Here is a 15,808-nt window from a genome sequence, read left to right as displayed (position 1 = left end):
TCGGTTGGTGTGTAATGCGCGCCTGTCCCTCTTTCTGCTTTTGGCCACATGTGCTCTGCGTTGGTCGCTCAGTCCCCCCTGTCGATGGGCATTTTACCGTCAGCAGTGCGGGTCTTGACCATCCTCCTTCTGCTGGGGCCTCCTCACCCTGTGGTGCTGCGCTGTTCTGCTCTCTTAGTCTGCTGGGGCGACCTCTCTTGCCCTCTCCAGTGTCTTGGTGAGTCCTCCTCACCCCCTCATTCCCTCTTCTGCATAGTCCTGCCCTCACAACTGGGCACTCAGCTGCGCTGGCAGTCAGCGTGGGTCATTGCTTCATCACCAGTTGTTAAGCCTCACTCTTTCCCCTTACACACGACACTCGACACAGGAGCCTCCTTCGGGTGGTACGTCTACTCTCCTTTATTTCCTTAACATTACTGCCTCTTCCTCCCTATACCCCTCCCCTTACTCTCTCTTCCTGCCTCCCTCCCAGAGTCTGTAGTCCCACCCTCTTAATGGGGCTTCTGTCGGTTTCTTGCCACAACAGTGTTGGGGGGAGACAGCTGCAGAGTGAATACGGCACCATGTGGGTGCTAATTCGAGAGGCTCTGGTCGATCCCCATCTGAGCGAAACTACAGGTACCAGAAGGACGTAGGAGAGTTGCTAAAAGAGGTAAAAGTGATCATACAGGAGGTCGAGTAAAATCCCTGGATGAGAAAGCCAGGGAAAGGAATCCTGTATTGAGAGAACGAAGGAAGGTGAATCCCAAGCAGGGCAAAGTTTAAAGTGCCAAGAAACAGTGTGTTTTGAACTTTTTAAAAAAAAGATTTGTGGAATATGATATGAGAAGGGTCTCAAAAGATGGGGGGCCGGGCGGTGAAGCCATCACCGTACGTGAAACTGTGATAAACAATTGAGAAGGGTCAGCACTCAAAAGATGGGGGGCCACGCGGTGAAGCCATCACCGTACGTGAAACTGTGATAAACAATTGAGAAGGGTCAGCACTCAAAAGATGGGGGGCCACGCGGTGAAGCCATCACCGTACGTGAAACTGTGATAAACAATTGAGAAGGGTCAGCACTCAAAAGATGGGGAGCCAGGCGGTGAAGCCATCACCGTACGTGAAACTGTGATAAACAATTGAGAAGGGTCAGCACTCAAAAGATGGGGAGCCAGGCGGTGAAGCCATCACCGTACGTGAAACTGTGATAAACAATTGAGAAGGGTCAGCACTCAAAAGATGGGGAGCCAGGCGGTGAAGCCATCACCGTACGTGAAACTGTGATAAACAATTGAGAAGGGTCAGCGGCCAGGAGAGGGGGAGCCAGGGGTGAAGCAATCACCGTACGTGAAACTGTGATAAACAATTGAGAAGGGTCAGCATTCAAAAGATGGGGAGCCGGGCGGTGAAGCCATCACCGTACGTGAAACTGTGATAAACAATTGAGAAGGGTCAGCACTCAAAAGATGGGGGGCCGGGCGGTGAAGCCATCACCGTACGTGAAACTGTGATAAACAATTGAGAAGGGTCAGCACTCAAAAGATGGGGAGCCGGGCGGTGAAGCCATCACCGTACGTGAAACTGTGATAAACAATTGAGAAGGGTCAGCACTCAAAAGATGGGGAGCCGGGCGGTGAAGCCATCACCGTACGTGAAACTGTGATAAACAATTGAGAAGGGTCAGCATCCAAAAGATGGGGAGCCGGGCGGTGAAGCCATCACCGTACGTGAAACTGTGATAAACAATTGAGAAGGCTCAGCACTCAAAAGATGGGGAGCCGGGCGGTGAAGCCATCACCGTACGTGAAACTGTGATAAACAATTGAGAAGGGTCAGCACTCAAAAGATGGGGGGCCGGGCGGTGAAGCCATCACTGTACGTGAAACTGTGATAAACAATTGAGAAGGGTCAGCACTCAAAAGATGGGGGGCCGGGCGGTGAAGCCATCACCGGAGGTGAAACTGTGATAAACAATTGAGGAGGGTCAGCACTCAAAAGATGGGGAGCCGGGCGGTGAAGCCATCACCGTACGTGAAACTGTGATAAACAATTGAGGAGGGTCAGCACTCAAAAGATGGGGAGCCGGGCGGTGAAGCCATCACCGTACGTGAAACTGTGATAAACAATTGAGAAGGGTCAGCACTCAAAAGATGGGGAGCCGGGCGGTGAAGCCATCACCGTACGTGAAACTGTGATAAACAATTGAGAAGGGTCAGCACTCAAAAGATGGGGAGCCGGGCGGTGAAGCCATCACCGTACGTGAAACTGTGATAAACAATTGAGAAGGGTCAGCACTCAAAAGATGGGGAGCCGGGCGGTGAAGCCATCACCGTACGTGAAACTGTGATAAACAATTGAGAAGGGTCAGCACTCAAAAGATGGGGAGCCGGGCGGTGAAGCCATCACCGTACGTGAAACTGTGATAAACAATTGAGAAGGGTCAGCACTCAAAAGATGGGGAGCCGGGCGGTGAAGCCATCACCGTACGTGAAACTGTGATAAACAATTGAGAAGGGTCAGCACTCAAAAGATGGGGGGCCGGGCGGTGAAGCCATCACCGTACGTGAAACTGTGATAAACAATTGAGAAGGGTCAGCACTCAAAAGATGGGGGGCCGGGCGGTGAAGCCATCACCGTACGTGAAACTGTGATAAACAATTGAGAAGGGTCAGCACTCAAAAGATGGGGAGCCGGGCGGTGAAGCCATCACCGTACGTGAAACTGTGATAAACAATTGAGAAGGGTCAGCACTCAAAAGATGGGGGGCCGGGCGGTGAAGCCATCACCGTACGTGAAACTGTGATAAACAATTGAGAAGGGTCAGTGGCCAGGAGAGGGGGAGCCGGGTGGTGAAGCCATCACCGTACGTGAAACTGTGATAAACAATTGAGAAGGGTGAGCACTCAAAAGATGGGGGGCCGGGCGGTGAAGCCATCACCGTACGTGAAACTGTGATAAACAATTGAGAAGGGTCAGCACTCAAAAGATGGGGAGCCGGGCGGTGAAGCCATCACCGTACGTGAAACTGTGATAAACAATTGAGAAGGGTGAGCACTCAAAAGATGGGGGGCCGGGCGGTGAAGCCATCACCGTACGTGAAACTGTGATAAACAATTGAGAAGGGTCAGCACTCAAAAGATGGGGAGCCAGGCGGTGAAGCCATCAGCGTACGTGAAACATTGATAAACAATTGAGAAGGGTGAGCACTCAAAAGATGGGGAGCCGGGCGGTGAAGCCATCACCGTACGTGAAACTGTGATAAACAATTGAGAAGGGTCAGCACTCAAAAGATGGGGAGCCGGGCGGTGAAGCCATCACCGTACGTGAAACTGTGATAAACAATTGAGAAGGGTCAGCACTCAAAAGATGGGGAGCCGGGCGGTGAAGCCATCACCGTACGTGAAACTGTGATAAACAATTGAGAAGGGTCAGCACTCAAAAGATGGGGAGCCGGGCGGTGAAGCCATCACCGTACGTGAAACTGTGATAAACAATTGAGAAGGGTCAGCACTCAAAAGATGGGGGGCCAGGCGGTGAAGCCATCACCGTACGTGAAACTGTGATAAACAATTGAGAAGGGTCAGCGGCCAGAAGAGGGGGACCCAGGGGTGAACACATCACCCAGTAAACCTTGGAAAGAAACTGTTTTCATTTGTTAAAGGAACTTTTGGTTTGTTATTTGAACATGGCACATGCCCTCAAAGGTAAGAGACTTTCAAGTGAAAGGAGCTTTGGACATCGACGGCCCGGATAGCTGAATGCTCGAGAGGGTTTCCTGAGAGCTGCCATTAGAACTGTCATCTCATGCTAGAGAAGCCCGAGACTGTACTGTGCTCCGTGCTCCCACCTTACCCCGTTTGCAGAGCGTGGGGAAGGGAGACCCTGGCCACCGCATCCTGACTTATTATTTGAGAACACCTCTTTCTTTTCTTGAGAATTATCCCACGCCCCTTTTTTTATTAGTGGTGAGGTTTGGCAATAGGTTTCTTAGTATAGGCCCTTTTTATTTTGACACAATGCCACTAGGACTGCCTTATTTTTCATTTGATGGTCGACGCTTGCTCCCATCTTAGATTTAGGTTTAGATTTGGCATTTTTCCAACCTGCATGCAGCATTCATTGTTCAATAAACACCCTTGAACTGTGTTTGAGGTTGTGACATGCTTTGCGCTCATCCCTTTATTCCATTATCTGATCATTGACTGGACAAACTTATACTGTGTATTCAATTGTGATTCCTTATTATATTGCAGCGTCAGCCGACACGTGTTTCGACTACAGCGTCATTTTCAAGGCTGACAATATCATACGAATGATTATATGTTGATTGAAAAATATATATACACAAACACATCCGAAATCATGCATATAAGGTTAAAGTAAAACATGTCACAACCTCAAACAGTGGCTCTAAATATTAGGTGTCAGCGGGAACACCGATTTTGTGAACTGTGCATTGCAGCTTTACCGGTCGCAAGACTTCAATGTGGGCATAAGCGCACAGTTTAGACCCTTACTCACAAATTGAATGTTTCATTAACCCTTGAACTGTGATCACTTGTGTCTGTCTTACTTGTTGTCACCATGAGTTCCTCGCATTTGCCCATGAGTTATCTTCCCTGCCCCATAGAGATGTTGACCTAAACCAGAAAATTGGTTCCAAAACTGGGCAATATAAAGTAATTTTAAGAGAAAATAACTATTTGTTATGTTATGTTAAAGGCACTCATATAGCGCACCATAACCAATGACATTGGTCCCCAGGTGCTCTGGTGGATCTGTAAACAAGGAGGGCGGGTAGGTTAGTCGGGTGGAGGGGGAGTAGGCGAGCGGCATAAGTGGTGTGCTGTTGGCAGCTTAAGCTCGGTATACACTGTGCGCTGAGCTTAGGTGCAAGTATCGGATCTGGCGAGGCCTTGTGTGCTGTAGGTGCTGTTTTATGTGTTTGTGTGTTGTTGATGCAGTGTGGTAAAGTGCGTGTGGATTGCTGGGAGAGAGATGGTTGTGTGAGTTATCGGTGGGTTGAGTATGCAGAGATTTGACCGTTGGGTTAGTGGGGTCTGTATCCCTGTGGATGGGGTTGTTGCTGATTCTTTATAGGCTGTAATGTGTGATGGTGCTGCGCGGACCCAGCTGTGTCCTAACGAGCATTCTAGGGTGTGATTGGTGAGTCTGATTCCTCTCCTTCGGGTGTGGTTGGTGGTAACTCTCTCCTTCTCCTTCTCTACTCACATATCTCCTCACAAATCTGACGTCTGTAAGACGTCTCTAACACTACCACCTGCACCTCCTCAGAGGTATTCTTCCTTTCCTCTCCTTCCCCCAGAAGCTCACTGTCCCCTGAGCCCTGGTTCTCCCGAAGCTGGACTACTGTAACAGCCTCTATCTAAATCTGCCTGCCTCTACACTCCTCCCTCTGCAACTCATCCAGAACAGAACTGCAAGACTTGTCCTTGGCCTCAAGCCCAGGGATGGTATCTCTCCAGAACTGAAATCTCTACACTGGCTCCCAGTGGCTGCAAGGATTAAGTTCAAAACCCTCTGCATTGTCCACAAGGCCTTCTGGGGCCTGGGGCCTAAATACCTTCAACTCTCTTCCTAAATATCTTCCTTCTAGAGCTCTTCGCTCATCTGCCTCCAACTGCCTCAGGGTCAGCCGCTTCTCCAAGCAATGAGTTGGGGGTAGATCTCTCTCCGCGGCAGGGGCCTCCCTCTGGAACAGCCTTCCTGCCTCCCGGAAACTTGAGGAGAACCATCTCCGGTTCCGGAAACACCTCAAAATCTTCCTCTTTGCTTCTGCTTTCTCTCCCCCTCTCCCCTGATAATTCTTGACTGAAACTGCACCGAATCTGCAACTGGGCCATTCTCACTGATCTCAGTCCTTGGCCCTGCCACTCTCCACTTGCACTACCTCCCTGGCAACCCCTGCACTGCGGGACTGTCTCTGTATCCCTACAGCCCCCTTCCCAGCACTTGTCTGCACTTACCTTGCACTTGCCACCAGCTGGCCCTATTATTTATCTTTTTTTCTACCCTGTACTGCACTTTTCCCCTCTCCCTTTCCCCTTGCACTTTTCCCTTCCCCCTACCCATGCACTTGTGCGATCTGAATGACACCTGGCCTAGTTGGATGGTTGTCTGTCGTCCCTTGGTTCACCCCCTCTATGCCTCGTCGCGCCTTGAAACACTTGTGTATAGGCGTGTTACAAATGCCATATCATATCATATCATATATCATATCATACCTGTTCTCTTGCTATCTATTGTGACATTGGTCCATTGGAGCTTGGGATGATACAGGGTCAGGGTGTTAATGAGACGTCCTAGTACTTCCGTCTTGGTCAGCCTATGAATTCAGTCAGTAGTTTCCTCCTATCTTGACTATCTCTGTGTTAGTCGTTCGTTTTCTCATGGAGTGTCTTCCTTACGAGCTATTGTTTGGTTGTTCCTTGTGTGTGATGGCGCAGCATGCTCCCCACTGTATATTGAGTATTGTATACTGCGATTGGTTATGTCTATTCCTCACCTTCTGGCTCGGTGCTAAGGGATGGGAGCTCCCTATTCCCTTACTATCTATCATGACTAGGGTCTGGTGGGGCATGACTATGGTTATTTATCTGGGTCAAACCATGGATATCGGGTGTCCTGCATCCATACGTCTATATGGTGACGTCCGTATGGCGGCATCGAGAACATTGTGGCTGCCATTGGGTAGTTTTGGTTATAAGATTGGAACGTCATTATAAGATGTATTTTAAGGGAGCACCACATGTAATGATATTGAATACAATAGGCTAACTGGAAGAACCATCGTTTGCCAGAGTAGCCATAACTAGTTAAGTATCTCATAGTGGAGGCAGAAAGTCTCCAATCAGGGCTGAACTGCGAGTCTGCATTCGATGGAGCCCCTTGGTCTCCTTATGTAGAAGTAGTTGTGCGTTAGATCTCGTCCTAGCGGTATCCATGAGCCACTACAATCCATCATCAACATAAAAGATCGAACCAATGGTGCTTTGACACTATATTTTGGAACGGTGTTCTGGTATACGCATGTGGACTGCTCTCATGGTTTGGCCAATGTATCTTCTATTGCAAGGACCTTCGATGCAGTAAATTAATGTATTGCTGTTGCAGTTTGTCATTTACTTTAGAAAACTTGGAAGTGTGAATGTACACACTGAACATTGGCCACAGGGGAAATGTGCTGCAATTGGCCAAAAGTCCTGAATACTGGGAGTTGATCAGTTTCTCCAGAAGGTTTTTAGATCTTTTAATGGAAACATGGGAACCTCCTCATTAGGGAGATCAACTTGACTAAGGCCCAGTATATTTTAATAATTCTTTTGAAGTCCCAAGCTGTCTGGACAAACCGTGGTGAGTCTATGACTTCTGTCTTGTGGGGCATTTGGAGTAGTCAAAGGTTCCATAGGATGTATGCAGCCATCTTCCAAGAGTGACTGATCTGTTTGTCTGCTTAATCTTGTCAACTGTGTTTAATACATTGAAAATGTTGAGATTTATGGTGGCACAGTCCAAAAAGGCATTATATAAGGTTTGAGACTTAAACAATTAACTAATTTGGATTTAACCTCAATCCCACTGGATCTCTCTCATTCTCCTTCTCCTTCCCTTTCCCTTTCCCTTTCTCTTTCCCTTTCCCTTTCTCTTTCTCTTTCCCTTTCCCTTTCTCTTTCTCTTTCTCTCACACACTCTCTCTTGCAAGTCCCAAATTCTTGGTTGTGTGGGGGTCCCTTGACCTTATGTGATAGGATAGAATCAAATGAGGCAACATGACAGCATTACTTGCTGGGTTGCACGTTTTCGAAAACAATAACAATCCAGCAGAGCTGAGATTATTATTAAAACCGGAAGCTGTTCGCCTCCAGAAAATACAACTGTTTTGTGTAATCGTCTGCCTTCCTGATCTGCTCTCAATTGCTTAAGCAAGCTCATGTTGGCCTTATTGCACATTTTCTATTGCGTGAGAAAGCCAGAACACATTGTAAGGGTTGAATAAGCTCCTGTATTGAAGCCCCCCACAGAGCCGCAGCCCAGGCCACTGACTCCACATGTGTACACCTAAACCCCCTGAGACAGACCTCACAGACTCTATTCTGGAATGAGATGAAGAACACAGAACACTGATGCAATCTATGTGAGACGTGATGACCAGGGTAACTCCAGACATAACACACATTAACCCTCAGCCTTCCGGGCAGTGAAATAATGATTGGCCTCAGCACAGTAGTGATGCCCATTTCAGGTCACAGATCAGATGAGACAGACCCGGTGCGCTGACATTTCATTGGCATGTTCGCTAGCTCACTTTCTTTCCTATTGTGAACATCCCATCCCTGCAGGTCCTAGGCACCACAGGAATGACTATGCCACTCTATGCAGACTTGGCGTGCATAGGACGCTCATCACGCAGCCACTGGAAGAGGTGATCCCGGTTAGGAGAGTAAAGAGGTGGTGCTTTGGAAGTCTTTCACCGGAAGTTGACAGAAGAGGATCATGGGATAGAATGCATAGAGGAGCAGACAATTACAGAGGTGTAAAGTTTCATGGGATGGTTTGGTTAGTAAGGAAGCGGTTATCGAAAGCGGGGGCATTGCCAGGGTTTAGGGATGGATAAAGAAAGACATCTGGGGTAGGGCCTCCGAGTGCCTGGCTGACTAAAGGGTGTAGCACTATTCCTTTTGATGCAGTTAGGAGGCATTTACCAGAGGAACGATTTAAGATTCCACCACAATATGGAGATGGGCCCCGTGAGCTACCAGGTTAAGACATTGCCGCTGTCCGGCCGGTGTTCGCCAAGTTTGCTATGCAGGGTTAGCAGTGAAGTGTTGCCAAATCCCTCAGCGTTCATTTAGATCTGTCTTTTGCCCCTGCCTCACGGTCCAAGATTCGACGAAACACCTGTTCCTTGTCAGTAATTTTGTTGAGTACCAATGTTTTTGTTTTTTCAGGAACCTGGTTTGAGTTCACCCCCCATGATGCCGGATTCCCTGATTATGGTGCGTTTGTCAAGACAGAAGCCATTGGATGCCAGTTTGCAATGGGGAGTTTAGCAGCTGAGAAAGCACAGCAATCAATCTGCTACCTGCGAGGTAATGGCTCCTTCACACAGGCACACACTGTCACTAGAAAGACAAGTAGTTTAAGGAAATCCCTAGATATAATGGCTGCATGGCAGTTCATTATTATTATGGCAAGGATTTAAGTTCCAAATAATGCAGACGCGTGTAATTTAGCTTTGGGTCAGCGACGATTCACAAGGATTCTTCCCAATGGAGAGCCTTTTTCCATGAGGCTAGTGAGGTACGGCCGCTACCCTGTAGTCCTCCTAGGAGTGGTTTTGTGGGGTTAAATAGCCCCTGGATATGAGAACTAAGATCCGATATAAGGCCCTGCTCTTTCAAATCAAAAGGAAAGGAAAGGTGCTAAAATGGGAAAATATGGAGAGAGGCTAACTGCCATTCACAAAGAAAGTGAAAGGCACATGGCAAGCATATTTTCACTAACCCTCAATATGGTGTCAGCATTGTGTGCAGCAGTTGTGGGGAAGCAGAGCACATTCTTGCATGAACATTAAATAAAATGAGTAATTTTGTTTTTCCCTTTAAACTAATATGTTCAGCAAATGTTTGCAAGACTTTGAAAATGTGAACTCAGTTTCTGTCTATCACGAGCCCATCGCAGAGGAAACAGTGCACAGAATCTATAATGGGATGCTGAACTGGGTTTAAGCAGCTGCAGTAAAATGGAGTCCTTTCATGGGTAAAATCAACAAAATGACATTTCGATTTTGACAATCTGTAAAGCAGGATGTTTACCAAAGCCCTTAAAAATGTAATTATGATGTCTTCTTTAACAGCTTTAGGCAAGGGACAACCTTGCAGGACACTTATCTATACTGATACTATGTGCATTCCAAAGAGCTTAGTTAAAAGTAAAATGTGTTAAAGGCAATGTACGGCTGAGTTTGAAAGTTTGCTGCTTGCCATTTATTTTCTTTCCCCAAGATGTGAAACTGGATTCCAAGGTCCCTGTTGTCATGGGGATTTAGGCCCGGCTCCCATATCTTCTCTTAAAAATACAAAAGAAGAAGATGCTCTGTGATGCTCTAAGATGATCAAATCCATGGGTGGAGAAGATAATGAAATGTCTGTTCTCCAGCTTTCATGACACCAGGTCACACAAGCCAAAATAAAACCTGCATTAGCTAGTCATTAGCAGTGCTAATCTAAACACAGAACCCTCTCTTGACATCTCTTGACATCAAATCAACAATGTGTATCCCACAATAGGCATTGTGGGGTTTCTGGCAAGGTGTCGGCTAACCCCTTCTGGCCAGCCCAAAACAGTTTTTGTGGGTTCAACACAGCTAACGTCATTCATGAAAAGGTGAAGTCGCGAGATATAAAAAGTTGATTAAAGCGGGCCCAGTAAGATTCATATGCTGCCCACCAAGGGCCATATTTTTCACTGATAGAATTCTGGAGCAAATGAAGAAAAACTGTATCTTTACACATGAATGACGTACAAACACCTGACAAGGTTTGTGATTGGCTGAATAATGTAGTGTTCAAAAATGCATCCATATCTGTCAAAACATGGATATGAAGGGTACTTGTCATGCAGTGAGATTTTCATGTCCCCAAACCAGACCGAGCCCTCTGTTGAAGTAAGATGATGAAGTGCTCTCCTCCCCTAGTGTCTCAAAGCACTCCTACATTTTTCAGGACCTATCAGCACACAGGTGGCAGAGGGGTACTGAAGCCTTAATCTATCCCTTCTGTGTGAACTATGAAACATTAGTGATGTCATTTGCCCTAGAACTAGGTAAGCCCACCTCAGAGCAGGACATTTGCCACTAACCCCTGAGGTGATCTGCTGTCGAAATCTGGAGAAACATCCCACTAGTAAGTAGCCTAGCTTTCAGTGGAGCCAGGATATGTAGAAGCTGACTTGGGACCCCTTGGAAGACTCTGCAGAGACCTTGCCTGACCCCAGTGTCCAGATGCTCCCTGATGTTTAGGCCAGACCTCTTCTATAAGTAGAAATAAACCCCAAAAGCCATAGTGTGTGTATGCCCTGTATTCTTGTATCATTGCCTTAGATAATTCCCCATTGCAAAATCCCCATTTGCCTGTATATTTCAGTAATTTCCCAATTGAAGAATCCCTTGTTTGCTTGTGTATTTCAGTCATTGTCCACTGAAGAATCCCCATTTGCCTGTGTAGATCCTTGTCATATTTGTCAAAGTAAACCATTGAATTCCCGCATTGAATCCACGGGATCTGTATTGCTGGAATTCGAAACCAACAATCGTTTTCCCAGTATTTTGTGAGCCAAAGCAGGTGTCTTGGAAAAGTTGGGTGATTTAGACACCGGAAAGCCAATGATGTCGGCTGATGGGCTGATTGTTTGAAGAGGGGAATTTGGTGCCCCAGAGTCCAGCGATTCTTTGTAGGGTTAGACACTAGAGTTATCAATAGGTCGAAGAAAAGATGATTCCACCTGCGCTGTTGAGGTACCCTCTGCAGGAAACCCCCAATATTTCATGTAGAGTTCTTGGGTTAGTTGAAGAGTTTTATAAGACTTACTTGTAGAGGCCATTTCTGGTTTTAGGTGTCCATCGGTCACAGTAGAGGTTCTAGTCAACAAGGATTGGAGGAAGTTCCTCTGGTGCCAGAAATCTGGGACAAAGGATGGAAATTATGTTGGAGAACCCTAAGTTACAACCCTCAAGATGGTGGACCTAAGCAGTGCAGCAGCAGCAGTAATGAGAGGACACACAAAGCTGATCAGAATCCCAACATATAAAACTTAAAGGCTGACAAAGCTTCAGACAATATTCTGATATCCTCGACCGGCAGCCTGGAAATAATAACTAACTGCCCCTGTAATGTAACGTGTGTAAGGTAAAGTGAGAGGCTGCCTCAAAGAGACAGAGTTATCTTTCATATATTTATATGAATATGCCCATGTGTTCTCTTTTCATGTTTCCTTTTCTATTTTATGCTGGAAAAAAGCATTACATTAGCATTTCAGTGAAATAGATAACAGAGAACGATAAGGCAACACTTGTTCTTGAATTACTTAGAACGTCATTCTCACTACTATTAAAAGGTGTTTCAGCATCCCCCCAAAGACGGGGGGATATTGAGTGTTACCCATGATGGGCAACTAGGTATACATGTATGTAACTTTCCCTTATTAGGAATTGTTATTAGATCTGTTCAGGAGTCGCTGTTCAAAGTTTAAGGCCACCATTAGCACCCATTGCCTCCTAAACATAGAGAACCCCCTCAGCCTGGGATGCAGTTTTCGTACCTTTGGGATCTATTGAAAGAAAGATATGCTAAATGTGTGATATCCGGGCCAGTCGCTCCTTCATGTGAATTTGAAGGTGTAGGGATCCTAGTCTGTCCAGTACATTTGTGAGGTCCTTTTCCTGCTGCGGGGTCTGCCCTGCATATCAAATGCCCTCACATAGACTTCCGGCCTCTCTCTGTTGAGATTCTGGGGTGGAAGGGTGAGGAAGTACTGATTGCTCTTTTCTCGCTTGGTTCTAGGTTTATGGGGCAGTGCACTGGCCAGTGAGAGAGAAATCAAGACCCAGATCAGAGGTGAGATCAAGCTTTCCATTTCACCGCTTGCTTGTGCAAAGACATGCTTTGAACACACATGTTTATGTTCATGCTGAGCCTCAACAGCCTCCTTTCCTTCAATGTCTTATGTCACCCAAAGCTCTTGGCAGCTTCAGACACAGATTCTGATTGTGTTGAAAGGATCTCATCTACTATATGTATCTAGAGAGTTTCTAAAAAGATCATACGCTATTTCAATAGTCGGCCCTCTTTCCTTTTCGATATCCTTGGCATTATAAAAACCGGAAGCATTTGCCGTACTCCTTAACAAAGTATCACCTGCTCAATCCCCCAGTCTGTGCAGCATATAGATGCTCTGCTTCTCTGCTTGCAATGTCGACTCTGTAAAGTTACAACATTAACTTCACCGCATGGACTGGTCATGAAAAGGGGTGGACAATACACTGATCATGTGCTATGTGGAGCACAGCTGTGAAAAGCAAGGGCTCTGCTACTTGCTTCTGAATGGGGGATTGGTTCTATCTATCTTACTGGCATAGTGTATGGAATGCCACACATCCAATAACAGATGCCAGACTTCATGTAAGGAGAATGATTTAAGATTTGCTGTACTCTGATTGGCCAGAAACCAAGGTAGTTATCATAAATAGTCTGCATCCTCGCTTTACCTACTACTTGAAACTGAAAAAGCATGCGTCACGCTGTAAATGTTGCCTAAAGACAGACACAAGTGATCACAGTTCAAGGCTGTTTATTAAACTGTATAGGCAGGTTGGAAAAATGCAGAATCTAAACCTACATCTAAAATGGGAGCAAGCTACGACCATCAAATAATAATGTGGTCCAAGTGGAGTCTAGTCAAATAAAACGGGCCTATACTAAAAAAAACTATTGTCAGTCCTTAACACTATGCTACAAAATACTGTGGGATAATGTTAACAAGTAAAGAAAAAAGTGTTCACAAAATGATAAGTCAGGATGTTATGGCTGGGGTCTGCCTTCCTCACGTTTCTAGCACGGGACAAGGCGGGACTCGAGCACAGCACACTCCTGGGCTTCTCCAGGACGGGCTTACAGTTCCTTTCAAGGAGCCATGTCTCTTTTATGCAAAGTATCTTGCCTCAGAAGGCCTGATGCACCACAGCACACACAGTTACTTTGGTTACTCTTCACGTTGGGCAATTATTCTGTGCCCCTTGGTTCCCCATCAGCTGGGCTCTGATACTCTTTCAAAACAATAGCCTCCCTCAGTCTGGTTTCCTACGGCCATTCATTCAAAATATCATCTGTAATATTCGCGAGTCTCAATGACTTATTAAACCAATCATTCGCTGTGGATATCCCTTGCTCGGGTTCACTCTTGTCAACACAAAGTTCAGGCGGTTATTATTCTTCACCCCGATTCGCAGGCATCCCTCAGCCGGTTTCACATTTTTCAAATACACAGTTCCCTTTGCTTTATCACAATGCGGGACTCTCTTTCCTTAGCTTTCCTCTTAACAAGGTGTCAAAGACTTTCGATTGTACAATGGGTTTGACTTAACCTTTGTATGACCACTTTAACACTTCATGGTCTCATGGTATTTGTAGTTTCAACGCAGGTGACCAGCCAGAATCTTCTGATTAAGCGCCTAGGTGGCGCCAGACCACTCTGCAGCTGGTCCTTCACTGGGTTTCCTTAAAAGTTCAATCAACACACAAGTTATTTGTTCATGTAATGTTGCCTTTTGCAACATTGGGCTCAACACCGTCTGGTTTTCTATTGGCTCTCTCCTACTCACCGGCTGTGCTGAACTTCTTGGCATTTCTTGCCTCTGGATTCAAGGGCGGTACCACAGTAGCAAGTGCGTCTCACTATCAGTGCACCATTGACATCTATTACACCCCACACCAGCTGTAGTTCCCGGACTTATGATTCCTTTCCTAGAGGCTTTGCAGGTCTGGGATGAAAAGGGCAAGGGCTCTTCCCTCTTTGTCGTCCTTTCGGTTCTCGTTGCCTTTCTGCACCATTTGAACTGCCATGCTTTAATAGCTACTTCCTTGTGCAGTTGGCCTTGCTCCTAGTGTGCTCTGGCTTTTATCCCTGTGCAGAAGGGAAACAGCTGCCATGTGTGTGTTGTCATTGTCAATTGCCTGGCTCTGCCTGACCCTTGTGTTGGGACATGCCGGGTAAATGGCTTGTTAGTCCATTGTCTTTCACAGTGTAAGAAAGTGTTTGTGTTGGCAAAGGGGGCGGGGGGGATTATAGATTCTAAATATATTATGGGATAGGAGGGGGAAAAGGTGTTAAAAGGAAGGGGGTACCGTGTCTCTCTTCGGTGTGCCACTTCCACTCCCTGAAGACCCCTCATCCAGGTGATCCTCTCTACTAGTCTACCCCCAGGAACTGGATATTACAGTGATGGCCGTGTCCTGGCCACGTGGATGACAGATCTCTGGGGACCAGCGGGTGAGACACCTTTGGGTTTCTCACATTGTCTACAGAAAATGTTTCCTGGTCTCAACTGCTGCAACTCTGTAACCACTTTGTGAGTCATAGGCAATCTAAAAAAGATCTCAAGCAAGCACCAAGTATACCTCATTAAAAATCTCTCACTAATGTACTCTTGCATGGCAGATAACTGATTGAAATGATAGTAAAATACAGAAACATTTTGCAGCACCAAGATAACATTGACCTGAACTGCTACATAGCCGTAACAAAAGTGACCATGTTCTCAAACAGCTACAACAGACGGAGGGAGCGAGAAGGAAACAGGGAAGCAGACTGAACAGAGGGGCAGGGGGCCCACAGAGCAACCAAACAATGTACAAAAACAAAGGCCCAGAGGGTCTTGGGCAGCGATGCTCACCTGCTGCACGCCTGGTAGAAGAGATGTGTGGTTCACGCTGTTGCTTTCTGTCAATGCCTGTGTTCATTAATTCATACCAACTTGCCAGACGCGATGCAAAATTTCCCTGTTTCTAAGTCAGCTTTATGTCCAACTTGCTGAACAATGCTTAATATTTCTTACTGTATTCGATTAGCTCCTCAGCTGAAAGAAGGGACTTTAACTTCCATTATACGTGAACTGTATTTCAAACACTAGATATTGGGTTTACAATACTAATTCCTAGATCCAACGCAATATCTGTAGCTAGTACATTAAATCTGTAGCGTGCTCCAAAGTACTATAGTGAAGTTCCATGAATCTGCATGAGGGCTAGGA

General features: G+C 46.3%; 1 protein-coding gene across 3 annotated transcripts in view; it reads left to right on the top strand.

Annotated features, from left to right (window-relative positions):
* The window catches only part of LOC138570308 (cytosolic phospholipase A2 gamma-like), a 642,279-nt gene that overhangs the window by 396,781 nt on the left and 229,690 nt on the right, over positions 1-15,808 (top strand). For all 3 annotated transcript variants that reach the window (XM_069649085.1, XM_069649084.1, XM_069649086.1), the window contains exons 8-9: positions 8,952-9,092; positions 12,564-12,617. In XM_069649085.1, coding sequence (XP_069505186.1) covers positions 8,952-9,092; positions 12,564-12,617 — 195 coding nt within the window. The remainder of the gene's footprint in view (positions 1-8,951; positions 9,093-12,563; positions 12,618-15,808) is intronic.

Source organism: Ambystoma mexicanum, chromosome 2q (assembly GCF_040938575.1).
Source record: "Ambystoma mexicanum isolate Mex_15411 chromosome 2q, UKY_AmexF1_1, whole genome shotgun sequence".
NCBI lineage: Eukaryota > Metazoa > Chordata > Amphibia > Caudata > Ambystomatidae > Ambystoma > Ambystoma mexicanum.
Note: the sequence above shows the minus strand (reverse complement) of the source record. Positions and strands in the feature narration are given on the sequence as shown.